Source organism: Scardinius erythrophthalmus (genome assembly GCF_964197995.2).
Source record: "Scardinius erythrophthalmus genome assembly, chromosome: 18".
In the NCBI taxonomy this organism is placed as follows: Eukaryota; Metazoa; Chordata; class Actinopteri; order Cypriniformes; family Leuciscidae; genus Scardinius; species Scardinius erythrophthalmus.
Window position 1 is genome coordinate 11,743,707 of NC_138238.1, and position 19,009 is coordinate 11,762,715.

The following is a 19,009-nucleotide window of genomic DNA, read 5'->3' on the forward strand; positions in this document are numbered from 1 at the left end:
ACGTCTCACTAAGCATCATGTGAGGAGACACATGAGATGTGAATGTTCACAGTAATGACCATGAGAAGCTGCCAGACCTGCTCTGTTCGGGTCATCCGTTCATAAGATAAAATATAATGAAATGGATGTTACCTATCAGAGGTTCGCAAACTTTTTGGTCAACTAAACCCCTTAAAGGGATAGTTCACTTTGAAATTAAATTTTGGTATGTTTTAGCTTACCTCAAGGGCATCCAAGATGTAGGTGTCTTTGTTTCCGCAGTAGTTTCAATTTTGATATTTTAGGTCAAACCGTTCTTGTCTGTCAGTCATATAATGCAGGTCTGTGGTCACCACCTCAAAGAGCATGCACAGAGTACAAATTAAAACAATTCCCCATCGTCCAAATTAAACAATTCCCCATCGTAAATACACATTGATGGCCTAAGACACGAAACAAGCGGTTTGTGTGAGAAAACGAACAGTATTTATATCGTTTTTACCTTTTGTACACAACCACGTCCAAGTGATCTGAGGGCGCGGGCGCTTCCTAGTGTGTGACGTGTACGCAGACTGGTGCATAGATATATACACTAGATGTCACCTTGGCGATGGCAGTTCATTGGAACCCAGACGTTCTATAACCTGACAAGCACCGATTCGGCATGTTCAATCGGCGAAAACAAGCTCCGACAGACGGCAACAGACACCGACAGGGGTAACACACTGATCCAACAAAACCCGACGAAGTGTCTGTTGCCGTCTGCCGGCGCAGTATGAATCGGCCTTAAAATGTCAGGGGTACTTCAAATAAATATTTTAAGTAAATATTTCAATAATTTAAGGACACTCGCATGTCCATGGTTATTTGATGTTGGTTAATGGTAACATGACATGCTAATAAACTGATTTTTTTTTTTAGTACATTTATATATTTTTTATAACTTTATACTTTTTATTTGAAGATTATTTATATATAGGGCTGCTTTTATATAGGGTTTTATTGTAGTAATACTACTACTACTAATATTAATGATAATAATGAATACTATATAATGAATTATATAGCTATATATAATTATATAGCTGTTGTAAATTACAGTTGTCCTGTGAAAAAATAAAAATAATTTGATAATTATAATAATTTTATTAAATGTTGAAGTTACTATGGGGGTTATGTGCAACAAACTTCCGTATTCTGTAAAACAGGTTGCGTCGCTTCCAGTTCAGTGTCTTTTGTATGTTCTTCGTTAAATATAGAGCCATTTTAACTAAGATACCTTCAAAGGAGCGAGCAAAGATGAGCATAACCGATTGCATATGCAGATTGATATCTAAAAGTTTTTTATTTTTATTTTTCTCACTAACAATAGTGAGAATATAGCTAGGTTAGCTGAATACCTTAAAAGGCCATAGATATCTGCGCCAGTTCGTACTGCGTTTAACACTTCCTCCGACAAGCGGTTACACCGAGGCTTGCTTTCCTGTTTGTTCATGTGACGTTCGGCATAAAGCCTATACTCATTTTTATTTCTTAAATTCTTCTTTTTTAAAGCTTTTATTTTGGCAGAATGCTGGTGAAATGCTGTAAACTCCTATCCACAGAAATGTTGTAAATTAATATGGGAATGTGTAAATAAAGTGAACCTAGCACACATTTTATTGCACGTTAAACTCTGCATATACAGAGATTGAATTCGTCAAAGCTATATAGTGATTTCAGTTTTATTTTGAATAATTGTCCACCTATATTTATATTTATTTTGTATTTATTTTAATTTACAAGCTTTCCAACCCCCTGCAGTTCCCTCGTGAACCCCCAGAGGTCTGTGAAGCCCCATTTTGGGAAACTGCTTTAGATTATTGTACAAACGATTAAGCTGTCTCTCTTTTTCTCAGGTCCAGACTGCTCGCTAACAGTGCCCTCCACGGAGTCTTACTGGATCATGCCCACAGTGAAGCCTTTCGGAGCATCGCTGGGAAGAGCATCCCATAAGACAGTTGTGCAGGAAAAGGTCATGTGGGTCGTCGGTGGCTACACATTTAACTACAGCAACTTTCAGATGATTCTAAAGTAAGTGGTAGTTCATAGCGCGGTGTAGGCCTACAGCATAACCCAGTTCATGTTATGCTCAAGGCTTATTTGCATATGCGCTTCCATACAATGACAATAATCCAAAAATAAAACCGCAGTAATTATAATAATACAGATGATAAATCAACGTGAGCCTGTGGTAGGAGTAGAGTTTGACTAATCTGTCAGTTTGAGGGTAAAAGCTGTGAGTCTGAATATTCTCAGAAGGAACTCTTTGTTTAGGGAGCGTTAGCGACGTTGTGGATATGGATATGATATTTCAGTCAAAACTCGGACTGTGACTGTAACTACTGGAATAATGGAATATGGAATAATTTGTGTAAATCTGAAGCCATCACAGTCTGGAAAATGTTTTTTCCATTTTAGATAGAACTTGTGTTAGGATGTTAACTATTTTTTTTTTTGCTTTTCAGTTATAATCTGGAAAGTGGCATCTGGAATACTGTACCCATCAGTAGCGGACCCCTGCCGAGATACGGACACTCCTTGGCACTATATCGGGTAACATAAGTGTTAAAATTAGTTTAAACAATATTTTGTCTTTAAGCTAAATGGCTCTAATCCATTGATTCTGAAAAATCAGCTTTTTCATCACAGGAATAAATTACATTTTAAATTGTATTAAAATAGAAAACATTCATTTTAAATTGTAATATTATTTAACAATATTACAGTTTTTAATATATTTTCTAATTACAATAATTCAGCCTTGATGAACATCAGAGAGTTCTTTCAATATTTTTATTTTTTTAAATACCTTTGAACGGGAGTGTAAATGTTCATGTTAAGTCTCTGACCACCAGTATAAAGAAAATATACAAAACCGAATGAAACATATTGTAAGATATTGATCACATGCATTAACACATTAGTTTTGACAGCCCTAGCTGAAAGAAATGTATGGGAACTTTACAATATTTACCAGTAGATTAAAACTTAAATCTTTTTCTTCAGGATGAAATCTATATGTTTGGAGGCAAGTTGGAGATGGGTGCCAGTAACGTAACAGATGAGCTGTGGGTGTTTAACATACCCGTCATGACGTGGTCACAGAAGTTCCCCAGTGTGCCAGCCCATGGGCAGGTCTACGCTGTGGAAGGCCACTCCGCCCATATAGTCGAGCTGGATAACGGCGATGTGGTGATGGTGGTCATCTTCGGCTACTCCTCCATTTACAGCTACATCAGCAATGTTCAGGAGTACAACATCAGTGAGTGACTGACTATGGTGTATTTGATTAGGATTGAAAGGTTCTGCAAGAACCCCAAAATTCTGGGTTGTACATAGTGTTATTATAGTGTTTAGTAATATTTTGAAATAGTCTTTTTTAGTTTTTAATTTAATTAATTTTCAATTAACTTAGTTTTCGTTAACAATAACAACACAGATTGTACATTTAGTTGTTTTTTAAAGACACTATAGGCGACTTTAGAGAGCAACAGTAAAATAAGTAGGTCTCCAGGGGTTGAAACGGATTAGATTTTTTTATTTTACACCAGTGGTCCAGTAGATGAAGCTGTGGTTCTTTGCAAAGAGCAATGAACAAATAATGTATCCAGAGACTCCGTGTCTCTCAGTCTGAAGCATTTGAATAATCTGTACCTGTTAAACTCTTGGATTAGGGCATGATCTTTATGTTCTCAAGTGATCCTACAAGTGTTGTGAACTTGTACCACAAAACATATTCTATTGGGATGAGGTAACTCATTGTTATTCTACTCATTGCACTGAAACATGCTTACTGTCAAACTTCTGCAGACTGGTTATGGAGAGGCAAAACATGTTTAATGTGTAAAGAAAATCCTTGACTTAAAGGTGCACTTTTTAATGTAAAGTAAGTTATTTGTTTCTGTGCACAGGGACGAACACTTGGCTGGTGCCAGAGACTAGAGGAGCAATCGCTCAGGGTGGTTATGGCCATAGCAGTGTGTACGACAGCGGTAGCAAGAGCGTGTACGTCCACGGAGGCTACAAATCTCTCCCAGCAAACAAATACGGCCTGGTGGATGATCTTTACCGCTATGAGGTTCAGACCCGCACCTGGTAAGAGTGCACATACATATTCAAGGGAAAAAAATTGTAGAGGAACAGGCTATAGTTCAGTTAGTTTCACTACATCAGTTTGATGTTGTTTGTTGTGTGTCACAGGACGATTCTTAGGGAAAGCGCTTACCCGCGTTACCTGCATTCGTCTGTGCTGCTGGGAGGAACTCTACTCATCTTTGGAGGAAATACCCATAATGACACGTCTCTTAGCAATGGAGCCAAGTGCTTCTCTGCTGACTTTCTCGCCTATGACATTGGTTTGTGCTGGTACTTTGCTACACCTTTGACATACACTGCTGTTGAAAAGTTGGAGGTCTGTAAGATTTTTAATGTTTTTGAAGGATATTTCCTTCTGCTCACCAAAAGGGATGGGTACCAAAACCTGGTATTAAATGAGCCCTGGGGCTAAATAATGAAAGACTGCAGTATCGATAAGCTCTGACGTTATCGGTTCTGCTTTCGGTACTGGAGAAATTAAGAAAATACACTTACTATTTATTATTATCGATACACATCCCTACTCTAAAAGGCTGCATTTATATGATCATAAATACAGTAAAAGCTAATATTGTGAAATACTAGTATTACACTATAATTTTTTTATATATTTCAATTAGTTTAAAAATGTAAATTTTTAACAAAATTTCGGATATTTCAGCAGCCAATATTGCAGTCTTCAGTTATCATTATTAATGTTGAAAACAGTTGTGCTACTTAATATTTTTGTGGATTTGTTTTAGGATTCTTCGATGAATAGAAAGTTAAAAAGAACAACTTTTATTTGAAATATACTTTTTTGTAATGATGTAAAAGTCTTTTACTGTCACTTTTGATCAAATTAATATATCCTTGCTGAAATATTAATGTCTTAAAAAAAAACATACTGACCCCAAATTTTTTAACGGTTGTGTACAGTTGTCAGCATTCCCACATGGAAAGCCAAAGAAATATCAGAGAATTAAAAAATTGTGTTGTCCAGGAAATGTTTTATTATAGTTAATAAAGTCCATGGAGATTCCCTTCGGGAAAATACATTTTAGTTGAATTTCTATGTTCTAAAATATTAATATATTGCATAGTGATTTCAGATTTATGAGCAAATCATTCCTAATCTGGTTCCACTTAATGACATGGTTAACTGGTTCACACCACAGCAGTCCAAATCAAACCAGGTTGTTTTTTTTAAAAGTCTTACCGTAATCATAAATTAATTGAAAAGGGCATGAAAAAAGTAATTTGCAATAATTTGGTCAAAATTGTTTTATTTTCTATGTGCCTTTTTTCTTACAGCGTGTGACGAGTGGAAGGTCCTTCCCAAACCAAACTTGCACAGAGACGTGAATCGCTTTGGACATACAGCAGTAACCAGTAATGGGTGAGAACCCCACACACACACACACACACACACACACACACACACACACACTCTCGCAAAAGGTTGATGTCTACTCAACTGTCTTTATCTTCTTCTCTTTCTAGATCCATGTATGTGTTTGGGGGTTTCTCTAGCGTCCTTCTGAATGACGTACTGATCTACAGGCCGCCCAGCTGTGAGGCTTTCCTGGGTCAGGAGCGTTGTGAGGCTGCAGGCCCTGGCGTGCGCTGCGTTTGGAAAGGGGGCCGCTGCGTGTCCTGGGAGCCCAGCTTCACTAACAGTATTACACCTGCTCCATTCTGCCCTGCCAAAGCTGGTAGGTATCTGGAAGAGGCTTAGAAGCTGCCACCCTCAGCTAAAACATTTTCTACCATGCCCAAGCCAAGAAATCAGTCTTGTGTGTATTGATCTAAGCCCTTGGGTTTGTCTGCTACATTGTGCACTGGCTGTGTTAATGAGGGAGTAATGGAGGGGGCACAAGCTGTCTGAAGCAGACGCAGAGGATAGTTTCCCACAGCCCTCCTCTGCTCTGCAGGACTGCCAGTCTGTTTGATCTTTTGCCACATGTCAGAACACAACCAACCACACAAAATCAGCCAGAATTGAGCCTTTGAAAGTGATTGTGTGGACCTCCAGCCAATGCAGTATTTGGCTTTGTTTTGTTTGATTTGAAATTCAAACCTGAGGTCTTGAGAGGTACATGCTGGGATAATCCCTGGCAGCGCTGGCCTTGTTTGTGTTGTGTGTGTGTCTCAGTGTTTTCTTCACCCCTGTCTGCCGCTGCTGAATCTCAAGTGCCATGGGAAAAATGTGAACCTGCAGTCTAAATTAAATCCTATGCGATAAAGACTGTGTACTGTGAATTTGAAATAACGCCAAGACGCTGGAAGCACTCATGTTGTCAGATTTCTGAATGAATTACTCTTATGATCCAGTTCTTTTAATTATTGAATAAAGGATTGTCAAAGCAGAGAGACGGAGAACAGAGGCTTCTTTGATCCTTTACATAAGTTCCACTGTCTGAAGTCATGCGATTAGAAGTAAATGGAGAATGGAAGGTGTTTGAAGTGCTAAATGTTTCTCTTCTACTTTGGTTAAAGGTCTGATATGAGAGTTGGCTTTGGAAGAGTTTAGATGTCTCTCTAGATAACTGTTGGATATAAATACTTAAAGACGCTTTTTTTGCACTAAACTCTTCTGCTCTTCATCTCAGCCTTTCTTCTTTGTTTTTTCGATCTGTCTCTGCTCTAGCCACGGTGGATGAGAGATGTTACCGCTTCTCAGACTGCACCAGCTGTACCGCCAACACTAATGGATGTCAGTGGTGTGACAGCAAGAAATGCATCTCAGCTCTCAGTAACTGCACTGCTGTAAGTTGGCCTGCAGAGGGCATCAATGCTACACTTCACAACTCTATGTGCTAGTAGTCCTGTGTTTGTTGAAAACTCTTTTGACTTTCTTTTTACTAGACTGTAAAGAATTTCACCAACTGTCCAATCAGGAATGAGCAGATTTGCAGTAAGATGGCCAACTGCAAGAGCTGCTCTCTCAACCTCAGCTGCCAATGGGATCCTCAGCAGCAGGAATGCCACACCCTTCCTGGTAAGAATGGCAGAGGATGGTGGGAGAGATTTTTAATTTTATTTTGTGAACAGAGACTGATGGTCATTGGGCTTGTCAAACATTTTTCACACATTCTTCACAATTGATTCCAATGGAGTTTGCCATTAACATGCAGCCAAGTTAACCCTCTGGGGTCTGAGCTGTTTTTGGGGCCCTTGAGATGTTCTGACATGCCCTGACATTTGTGCTTTTTTCAGTTGCTTATAAACATATTAATGGCAAAGGTGTAAATTCACTCTATAAAGCACAAACAGGGCTACCATAATATGTGAGCCACGTGTATGTACATGTTTTCATTTTTGAGAGAATAATGTTTATGCATGGTTATTGAAAAAACTAAAAACTAAAATTTCTGAAATAAGGCCACAAAACACATAGTAAATATGTGTCAATAAGACTTTTGAATAATGGATGTCCTCGCCTAGTGTTTTTTTCTTCAAAATCATGTGAAAATAGTCTTGCTTTATCGTTCACATAAAACCATACATTGATTTAAATTGATGTAAAACAGGTTTTGCTTGGAAAGCCAATATGCGAGGAGGCGTGAACGAGGAGTGGTTTACAACTTAGAACACCCACTCTGCATAATGATGAGCTATTCACACAGGTGTGAAACTGGCTGAGCCACAATGCAAGGACAAAGGATATTTAGAAGAAGACTTATATTGACCATTTAAGATTTTGCTTACATCTATCTTGTAAATATGTTTTGCCATTTTATTAAAAAGGTTACAATTACAACAATATTACAATTTCAACAATATTTCAAGTGTACTCTTTCTTTGTAAAAAAAGAAAATGATTATAGGCCTACATTTTATCTATGTATTCATTACTTTCATATTTCGCTTGACTGTAACGTTGTTTTCATGAAATATTAGGGCATATTGTTAATTTGCAGTTTAATACGTTGCTTATACAAATAGCCTACATTTTATTTCAACATATTTCAGTCGATTTTTACTCATCTCAGTATAGCAATACAGTTTGCTGAAACATCATCATTCATTCACACACGCGATTTAAATTTAAACTGTCTTTGCCAGCTGTGGTAAACAGCGCGCATCTCTGCCGTTCATTCATTCATAAACAGAAATTCACGTGAGAAGGAAAAAAACTCAGCTCGCTCCTCGATATACCCGCACTTCTGGGGGACATTTTCCATTATTATTCCTCACAGCTGCAAGACGGTGTAAACAAGTAATGATCTGAATAAACTTGTGTTTTCTCGCGCTGATATGGGGGCGTTCACAGATTTGCGCGGATTGCCTCAGTCATTTGCGTTTGAATAGCGTGCGCTCTCCGTGGGCGGAGTCACATTACATCTGAATTAGATGTAATTAGCTCGACTGGAATCGCTCTCTTTTAATACAGATTTCACAAGATGAGAATATTTGTTTTTTATATAAATTACTTCATTAAAAAGAAGAGAATTCAAGCTTCATGCCTGTGTGACTGTATGCCTGTTTGACTGAGTATTCGCTGAGTTATTGTTCATTTTCGGAAGCGTTTCAGAATGGACTACACTGACAGAGAGAAGGCAGAACTCGCTTCGTGTTTATTTTTCTTTTTTTGGCAAAAAGCACAGCACTTTGTTTTTATTGTGAGTATACACAAAAATAATACACATTTAACAGAATCGATTGATGTATGAAACTTGTTTTGTAAAATCAAATTCAAAAGAGTATTTCGGGTCTCAATTCAACTCATAAGGAAAAAAGCGAGCAGATCACTCCGGCGTGATCTCCGACCTCTGAGGGTTAAGGACACGATGAGCATAAAAATATATAGCATGCTTATATTGGGTATTATAGACCATTTCAATGAGTTTATACACTCATCTGCCATCTTAGATTAATTTTATTCAGTGAGCTTACTACAGTGCATTGTGGGCTTATATATTGACCAAAAGAAGCTAGTTTTTTTTTTTTTTTGGAGCAGCCTTTGGCCCTGTTTACACCTGGTTTAAAGTTGCATTTTGGTCAATCGAATCACAAGTAGATGAGGGAGACACATACCCGTTTACACCTGGTGTTTTAATCTATTTCTTTTGTCCACTTTCAACCACTTCTGTCCTGATTTCTTCTATATCAGGGTCTATGGGCAGTTAAATGTATAGATCCTTCGATCTAATGGACAAAATAAGGTCGCGCAATTTATATATGAATGTGCCTAGAGACAACGGAAACACACAGGAAGCAACAGCTTTCGTTTTTGCTCTGACAGCCGCAAGATCATGCCGAATGCGATAGTGCGTGTTAGAAATCAGGAATGGTGAGAAAACATTGTGCTTGGTAAGTTTTTCCGTCTTCAAACCAAACTTGGTTCTCCTGCCGACAAAGTTTAAATCCCGTCTGGCTAGCGCGCTTCCCATAATGTTTACGTGTTAGGTCAGTAGGTGGAGAGTAGGCAGTCCTTTGTGGCTGTCCGAATACATTCGACCACATGAGCGTTTACACTACGAAAGCAATCTGGTCGAATTTGGTTTTCCACTACCTCCGGACTTGGTCGATAGTGGACAAGCTCAAAAGGTTTTAAACCCCGTTTACACCTGTATTTAGTGTCGTCCACTTTTAATCAGATCGACCAAAACGCATCTTAATATCAGGTTTAAACAGGGCCTTTGTGTCAGGAGTGCACCTTAAAAGGTTGTCTAGACAGGAAGGTCACTAGTTTTTTTAAACAGATCCTGTTTTCGGCAGATTTAAAGACACCCCTTCCTTTGGGGTGTCTTTAGAGTTACCTTTAGGGTTAAAGACACCCCCTTACCTCTTCTGTCGTTGTTTCGTAATTTTATTTTGGTTGTACTTGAATTTGTGGGTGTTGTGCTCTATAAATTCTGACCTGAAGAAACTTCAGCATACCTGAAGAGACAATCAGGATACCTTTTGTCTTCTTTGAATTGTAAATTTGCTGAATGATTCATTCTGATTGTGCTTGGCATTTATCACTGTGGGAAATTTCTTCAACTGGCCACTTTGCTTGAATTAGCTATTGGCCCTTTTAGAGCTTCACTTGGTTCTAAAGAGTAATTTTCATCATGTTAAGAGCTCTCCTGCTGTCTCTGAAGAGCAGAGATCAAACGAGAAATGGGAAAAATATGAGGCTTGAGATAAAAGCTCCTAATTCCTAGGGCTGGGAGAAAAAAATCGATCACCTAACTATCATGATTTTTACGATTCTAAAATAGATTTTTTTTTATTCCAGGATCAATATTAATTCAAATTCAATTGCTTTATTTTTGTCCTTGCTTGTAGTTGAGGTTGACAGAAGTTAGCCACTTACGTTCCAACAGAGGATGAAATGTGTTGTTATCTATGAGTGTTTAGTGACGTAATATCCCAACTGGACGTGTGGAAGAGACGTGAGACTGAATGCACTGAAAAGCCCTCACACTACTCATTTGCTGAGAGAGAGATAAGACAATAGAGCTGCATGATTAATAAAAGACTGATCTTGATTCAAACACCAACGCGATCTTTCAATTCGTCTATCTATGAAACTTTGACAAAATCATATCGCAACATTCAAAGCTTTGTTGGCGCTGTCGCTGACCCGGAGAGAGTTGTCATGAAACAGCTTCACAAACAGTCTTTTCAACCTCATAGTATCATTATTTCTGTGATACAATAGTTCAAATTATCATAGAAGTACTTGGATAAAAGTTTAAAGTTCAAATATGCACTGATGTCTACGATAGCGATCAAAATCAGCTTTTTATGGAAACTTGGTGCTTAAATAAGTGACTATTAAAAAATGTATTTGTTATTGAATCATTTATTCAGAGAATGTAGTACAGTATCATGCTTCTGAAATAAAAGTCAGAAAGATGCGATGATTTTGTTTTTGTAAATATGACTCATCTTATACATCATGTACAGTCTGTATAAGTGTATGATTTAACTTTTCACGATAGTCTAGTGTTAAAAAAATGCAATATATTGCAATATCGAATCACAATATTTGTAGAATCGCAATTCTTAAAAAAAATCGCAATACATATCGCATTGGCACCCAAGTATCGTGATAGTATCTAATCGGGAGATAGGTGTATCGTCTCAGCCCTACTAATTCCCTCGACATCTCATGATCTCTCTGTAGCCCAGCTGTGTGGAGACGGTTGGAGTAATGTTGGGGAGGCCTGTCTTCAGATCAATTCCAGCAAGGAGAGCTATGACAATGCTCAGCACTACTGCAAGAACCTGGAGGGAAACATCGCCTCCCTTACCACAGCCAAGCAGGTGGACTTTGTGCTGGACGAACTGCAGAAGTACCAGCTGAAGGGAAAGGTTTGTGTCAGCTCATATGTACACTTACCATTTAGAAGTTTGGACCTACATTCTCATTACCTATCAATATTTTCCATATTCTAGAATGGTAGTAAAGTCATCAAAACTATGAAATAATACAAATAAAAGTATGAGAATTACGTGACCAAATTAGTGACCAAAAATGGCAAGCAAATCAATGCTCTTATATTTAGCCTCTTCAAAGGGAGCCTGCCTTTTCCTAGATTGCAGCTCTCCACACGTTGGTCATCATTCTCTCAGCCAACTTCCACCTGGAATGCTTTTAAAACAGTATTTTAGGAGTTCAACTGTATGCTGACCCACTTGTTAGATTATTTTCTTTCACTATGTGATCCAACTCACCCATGTGTTGTTTAAAAATGGTAGTTTTGTAAAGAAAATCATAATAAAGCTCTACTCGGATGGTAAATATTTCTCATGTGGACGTCTGCAAAAAAAAAAATTTGCATTGCACTTCATTGATAAAACTTTCGGATGGCGATTGATTCACGGTGAAGGAACGAGTTTTGTGATCCTATGAATCCGGGAACACACTGCTCACATGGTTATTCACATGATTGTCTGCTGTAAATAAAATGTCTCATGCTTGGAATAATAAGGAAAATAATATTCTATTTATTATTTTATTTAAATAATAATCGGTTTAAAAATAGGAAGATAGACACACTATAGTTGAAATGGTGTTCTGTCTTGAATTTTATCTCAAAATGATGTGTCATTTTAAAAATGTGGAAATTAATGAAAATAAGTTAATGCAGCCTCTTATTTAAAAAACAAAGTTGCTTGGCTTATATATATATAAATGGTATTTCATATCTGTTGCATAATGGTCCATTTCATATCTTTACATGCTTTTCTTCTCTTTCTCCTTTTTGTTCTTAACAGCTTCCACTCGCTGAGGTGGAGCGGTGATGAAATATTGTTCTTGTAAATACTTTCCAACATTTTCAATAATTAAAGTATACATCTTTAAAAAACATGAAAATTGCAGCGAAGCGCAACACTTATCAGACGGTGCTCAGCAGTGCTCAAAAAAGAATTTGAATTGATCTCTTATTGTAAACTCAGTGATGTGGATTCGGACGACAGTTAAATTATCACACGACCTTGGTGTTTGTCAAAAAACAGTAGGTAATTCGACCAGGGTTTTTTACGTAGGTGGTGGGAGAAAAACACTGACATTCTGGATTTGGATGGCAATAAAATCACAGACTAGCCCCTGTAAATGTTGAAAATACCTTACGCGACCCCTTGAGAAACAATTACCGTCCGAATAGGGCTGTAGACACAATCTAAGTCTTTTATCATTTAGTCTTTAAACATTTTTTTAAGATCATGAAAAACGTAAATTTAGTCAAGTGTGTCCAAAATTTTTACTGGCTTTTTCACTATACCATTCAAAAGTTTGGATCAGTTTTTGTAAAAAAGTCTCAAACTCACCAAGGCTGCATTTATTTTGATCAGAAATACAGTAAAACTGTAATATTGTGAAATATTATTACAATTTAACATTTTGATTTTGTGCTTAAGAAGCAACAATTGTGCTGTTTTATTTTTCAGAAGAACAGCATTTATTTTAAATAGAAATGTTTTTTTTTAACATTATAAAATCTTTACTTTTGATCAATTTGAGGCATCATTGCTTAAAGTATTAATTAAAAACAAACCAAAAAAAATCTAACTGACCTCAAACTTTTGAATGGTTCTTTACATTCTATTAACATAATTATTGATGCATCCTCTCTTCAAAATTAGCTTAGTCCCTAATTTTGTTAACTTTATCTGTGACTCATTGCGTTTGTCCTGCAGAAACTGTCCCCATGGGTTGGCCTGAGGAAGATCAACGTGTCATACTGGGGCTGGGAGGACATGTCTTCATTCACTAACACCTCTCTGCAGTGGCTGCCCGGTGAGCCCAATGACTCAGGCTTCTGTGCTTACCTGGAAAGAGCTCAGGTGTCTGGCCTCAGGGCCAATCCCTGCACAGCCAACACAGATGGCCTCATCTGTGAGAAACCAGTCGGTGAGTACCGATTCCGTACTCCTATTCCCTTTATTTTTTAGTGAGGGCTTGGAAATGTGCCCATATACATAAGCATTCCCTGTTCAGTAAGCTCATACATATTTCCTCTTCTGCAGTGAGCCCGAATCAGAACGCCCGCCCTTGTAAGATGCCCTGCTCACTGCGCACCACCTGTGAGAACTGCACCAGCCAGGCCATGGAGTGCATGTGGTGTGGAAGCACCAAGCGCTGTGTGGACTCCAATGCCTATGTCATCTCCTTTCCCTACGGCCAGTGTCTGGAGTGGCAGACTGGAGACTGTTTGTGTGAGTGTCCTTATTTACATTTAGTGGCCATCACCTCTTAGAAATAGCCCCAGAGAGATCTATGGTCTTTTTTTTTTTCAGATTTCAGCACTGACTTTCAGGGGAAAAGGAACTGAATGCATTAAAATGTGTTAAATGTACTAGTAATAATAGTACTGCACTATTATTGGTAGCACAGTGTATTAGCCAAGATATATACAAAATGAACCTACATGTGGTAGTAAAATATTTTTTTTTTTAGGTAAGGATGCATTAAATTGATCAAAAGTGACAGTAAAGACATTTATAATGTTACAAAAGATTTCCATTTCAAATAAATACTGTTCTTTTGAACTTTCTATTCATCAAAGGAAGAATATTAATATTTTTTTCACAAAATATTAAACAGCACAACTGGTTTTAACATTGATGATAATAAGAAATATTTCTTGAGCACCAAATCAGCATATTAAAAATGATTTCCAAAGGATCACATGACACTGAAGACTGGAGTAATGATGCTGAAAATTTAGCTTTGCTATCACAAATGAATTACATAAAAAAATATATATATATTAAAATAAATAACAATTATTCTATGTTATTATTGTTACTATAACAATTATTATATCTGTGTTTTGCTCAAATAAATGCAGCCTTGCTAGGTACTATAGACTTCTTTTAAAAAAATAAAAAATAAATAACGTTTTGGTAGTGCATATTTTTAAATAATGAATTGTTAATTGTTTAATTGTTAGGAATATTTAGGGCTTTGAACTGATGGTGGGAAATCTTGTATGTTGGAATGAAACTGAATTAGAGGAGCTGTTTTCTCATGAAGCCCTTAGCCTTGTTTCTTGGAAGGGTTTCAGTGTATTCTCTTCCCAGTGATGAGAAAGTTGCTCTGTGGAGCCTTTCAGAGAAAGATACAACCAATCAGTGCCTGTCAGCAGCCTTGATTGTGTGGGTTCTTCATCTCTATCAGATCTGTTGTTTCATCCCATTAGCTGAACTGCTTGGCCTCTGATCCGCCTGTAATGTGCAATTAGTGTTTCAATTTGTCTGCCTAAGCATTCGCTCTTCCCTCTTGGCTGTTCAAGAATGGATTCTTATGGCACGTGTCGGCACGCCAAGTGATAGAAACTTTAAGGAAAACGTGATGGTGAACGACATTAGGTGGAAATGTTCTGCAGGGAATATTAAAGTGATGGCTCACCCAAAAATGAAAATTCTGTCATTAATTACTCGCCCTCATCTCGTTCCAAACGAGTAAAACTTTCGTTCATCTTTGGAACACAAATGAAGATATTTTTAATGAAATCTGAGAGCTTTCTGTCCCTCTATTGTCAGTCTACGCAACTACCACTTTCAAGCCCCAGAAAGGTAGCCACTTTCAAGTCACTTTTATTTAGCTCACAGCTCTGTATATCCTGTGTTATGCCAAGTTATGTTTGTCCTTCAGACTTGAGGCTTTAAGTGCTCATAATGTCTTATTTCACCCTGGCTATCAGATGGTGAGGTAAGGTACAGTCTCCTGAATGTAGTGTGTTTTTATGACAGGCTTAGACTTACTGATAGAACTTCCATTATGCTCTGTCTGATGGAAAATGAATTAAAAGCTCTCTCCGCCAGAAAGAGGTGGTACTAGTCTGCAAATCTGTCTGGCTGAGGAAACCTTTTTGTCACCAGAATGTATCGCTCCGTCCAAGTGATGGTTACTTAACGTTTCAAATGCTCCACCATAAGCCCTGGCCTGTGTCAGTGCCATTTTAAAGATCTATTTCTGCTGCTTCTCTCTCTCTCTCTGTTTTTCTTTTTTCTTTTTCTCTTCAGGGTGCTTTGTCTCTGTCGGTGCATGCCTGGATGAGTTTGACTCATACTTGTGAAGGTGTACATTTTTGCGCGACAGTGACTTGCACCGGGATGTGGGGAGCTTGTGTGTCGACCCTATATTGTATCAGTCTGATATATTCGCTCTTAAATCTGGCGGCTGCTGCCACTGTTCTGTTGGGCTGAAGGGCATTTGTTTATAGTCGGTTTGTACCATGTCCTTGTCGCACTGCCGGAGATAATATATTTGACTATTTGTCCCACATCTCTCTTGTTTCTCTGTATCTCTCCGCAATTGCCAGCGACACTTCAAATGTAATGATTTGTGACAATTACACTTCAAATAAATTTTTTCCAAAGATGATTTCTGTCATTTTAGCTAGTGTTCATCTAGTGTAATCAGTATGGTTTTCGTAAGTTATGTGATGCTACAAAGACGGGTTGTAACGAAAAAGAAGGGCCGGAGTTAGATACGCACTCACTACTGCACAGACTCAGGCTCCAAATGACATCATCGGCGCAAGATGTCAACGGCCATTTTTCGGACAATTTGGCTTGATTTTTCAACAGTGGAAGGAAGTAGAGACACGTCATCCATCTTTATTTACAGTCTATAAGGATTACGAAGACAATATTTTTTTCTTTGTAGCAATATTCACCAATGAATTACACACAATAAGTCCAGAAAGTATCTAAATGGTCTTAATTTTGATGTGACTTTAAAACCAGTCATATCTGCTAGCTGAACTGCCATCTCTCTTTTTTTTTTTTTTTTTTATTTGCGGGATGCCAATCAAATTACGTTTATGAACGTGACCCTTTATTTAAATCGGCAGGGATGCATTTTTATTCCCAGAGACGTCTCATCTGTTCTCAACGCCTAACCCGCCTAGACATATCCTCACCCCTAAACAAAAGGATTTTTATTGCATGCCGAATTAAATCATATGTTGCTGTTGAGGATCTGTCAGCTCCTGCAGTTGAAAATCCATGAATTCCTGCCAGTGATAATGACTAACATTGTGCTTTTTCATTGTTATTCCCTGAGCACACTTTGTGTGAAATGCTTGTTGTTGTGTGGTCTGAGATCCTAAGAGTGTGATTTGGCTGCCAGGGTGGTGGATCAAACCGAAAGAGGCTGACGCATATGGCTCTGATGTGCTCTTTTGACAGAGTGAACTTTCTGGTGGTATTTGAGAGCATATTACTCAGTCAGTGGAATGATATGCCCCATGGGAGCTTAAAGAAAGTATAATTTTAAGCATGTCTTTGCTGTTTATTTCTCAGAATCTTTATTCTCTTTGGCCTCTCATCACACTCTATTCTCTGTCATTCCAGCTCAGAACTGCTCTGGTTTGCGTACATGCGGTCTGTGTTTGGAGCAGCCTGACTGCGGCTGGTGCGGAGACCCTAGTAACACCGGCCGAGGGCAGTGCATGGAGGGTTCATATCGCGGACCCATGAAGAGCCCATCCAAACAAATCCAAGACATGGTCCTGGAGACGGGGCTCTGTCCGAAAGAGCGTGGCTTTGAGTGGGCCTTCATCCAGTGCCCTGGTGAGAGCCATAAACATTCAAACAATCACACGCAGACTTGACCTTTATTAAAGAGCAAATGTTCCACAAGGGGTTTTCAAACTGCGGCCCAGGGACCCCCAGAAGGCACAGAGGGGTGCTAGGTGATCTTTGAAAAACTTGACAAGTTTTTTTAGTTTTTTTTGGCCTGTTCACGTGTACATTTTAATAAATTCATGAAATATGTTGACAGTAACTGATAAGTGATAAATGTACTGTTTTATTCTGTTTTCTAAAGACCCACCAGAAATTGTGAGATCAAGGTGACAGTCGTAGTTTTTTTTTAACTAACAAATATGCATATTGTTTTGTGGTATACACTACCATTCAACAGTCTGTAAGAATTTTTAAAGAAATTAATACTTTTATTCAGCAAGGAATCATTAAATTGAAAGTGACAGTAAACACTTTTACATTTTTACAGATAAACTTAAACTTATTTGAAATAGCTTGCTATTCATCAAAGAATACTGAAATAAATCATCACAGTTTCCACAAAAAAATAAAGTAGCACAACCGATTTCTACATTGATAAAGAAATGTTACTTGAGCACCAAATTTAATTTCTGTTTTTACTCTTTACTCTTTGAAAAAACATAAAAAATCTTATCAACTTAAATCTTATCTTATTTATTGATTTTAAAAAATATATTTGAATTGCTTTACATTGACGATATAAAAACACTTCTTTTGTCTTTACACTATTTTTTCACAGTATAAATGTTTTTTTTTAGAAATGAAAATGTATAGCTGCCTCCATATTTTAGGAAAGGGGTCCTTCATTCCTGTTTGGGGGTCCTTGGCATAAAGGATGGATGTTTTTATTCTATAGTTCATATAGCACACTGAGAGTCATCTCTGACATCAGTACTACAAAACTACAAAATCCAAATGCTTGAGTTTTTCCTGAACAACCAACTTTTATCTTCCAGCATGCCAGTGTAATGGTCACAGTACATGTGTGAACAGCAGCGTGTGCGAGCAGTGCCGTAACCTCACCACCGGCCTTCACTGCGAAACGTGCTTGCCCGGTTACCACGGAGACCCAACCAATGGCGGAAAGTGCCAAGGTGAGAATATTTGCACCTTCTACTGACAGGGCATTTTGATATTCCATTCGGCCTAGTAGTAGAGAAAAGAACTCACTGTGAAATGAGTTTTGAGGTCATAGAGGTGGTTGCATTCACAATGTTGTTTTACTCTTTTGCCCTGGAGATGTCAGTTTACAGCATTGCCCACACTGATCCTACGTGAAACAGGATATGCTGGCATAGACCATTATGCTCTCAGATATGAGCAAACACCCCCACCAGGAGTTCAACACTAAGAACTAGTGGTCACGAAACGTGCTAGTTTAAAAATTCTAAAATTGTGGTCTTTAGAGACACTTTAGGGACCATAAACTATCTTTTAATGTTTTATTTACAGCATATGTTTGTATGAAAATGGATTTGTGTTCTTCAGTGTTTTTGTGAGATTTTGCCCAAGGCCTCCTTTACTTTAATACTTGATGGCACGTCAGTTTGAAAAACTGCACCCTGCAAACCCTAGACACTATCATATTTCCCATATTCTTGAGAAATATGATATTTATATTCCTTCTTAAAAGCTGAGCAACTTACAAAAGGCATTCTTACACACATCAGCATAAACCTTTGAAATACGAGCTACAGGATGCTGGGGATTAGAGACGGCATAGAATTGGTCCTATACGGGCTGTCATGTATGTTTAGTTTGGAAGGCAAAAGCCTGTCAGAGCCCAATACTCTACAACGATGTTAGCGCAGCGTGTAGAATTAAAGCTTATTTTAGAAATAATTATGGTCTACTGCTCAAAAAATGTGGAAATGTATTTCATTACAGATGTGGCA

The 19,009-nt window shown here is 37.9% G+C and overlaps 1 protein-coding gene across 1 annotated transcript in view; it reads left to right on the forward strand.

The window, feature by feature from the left end:
• The window catches only part of atrnl1b (attractin-like 1b), a 93,557-nt gene that overhangs the window by 13,729 nt on the left and 60,819 nt on the right, over positions 1 to 19,009 (forward strand). Inside the window, exons 6-19 of the mRNA XM_081393527.1 lie at positions 1,878 to 2,052; positions 2,487 to 2,574; positions 3,028 to 3,283; positions 3,933 to 4,116; positions 4,222 to 4,376; positions 5,410 to 5,494; positions 5,599 to 5,810; positions 6,746 to 6,864; positions 6,964 to 7,096; positions 11,218 to 11,405; positions 13,236 to 13,449; positions 13,566 to 13,754; positions 16,902 to 17,120; positions 18,071 to 18,208. Coding sequence (XP_081249653.1) covers positions 1,878 to 2,052; positions 2,487 to 2,574; positions 3,028 to 3,283; positions 3,933 to 4,116; positions 4,222 to 4,376; positions 5,410 to 5,494; positions 5,599 to 5,810; positions 6,746 to 6,864; positions 6,964 to 7,096; positions 11,218 to 11,405; positions 13,236 to 13,449; positions 13,566 to 13,754; positions 16,902 to 17,120; positions 18,071 to 18,208 — 2,355 coding nt within the window. The remainder of the gene's footprint in view (positions 1 to 1,877; positions 2,053 to 2,486; positions 2,575 to 3,027; positions 3,284 to 3,932; positions 4,117 to 4,221; positions 4,377 to 5,409; positions 5,495 to 5,598; positions 5,811 to 6,745; positions 6,865 to 6,963; positions 7,097 to 11,217; positions 11,406 to 13,235; positions 13,450 to 13,565; positions 13,755 to 16,901; positions 17,121 to 18,070; positions 18,209 to 19,009) is intronic.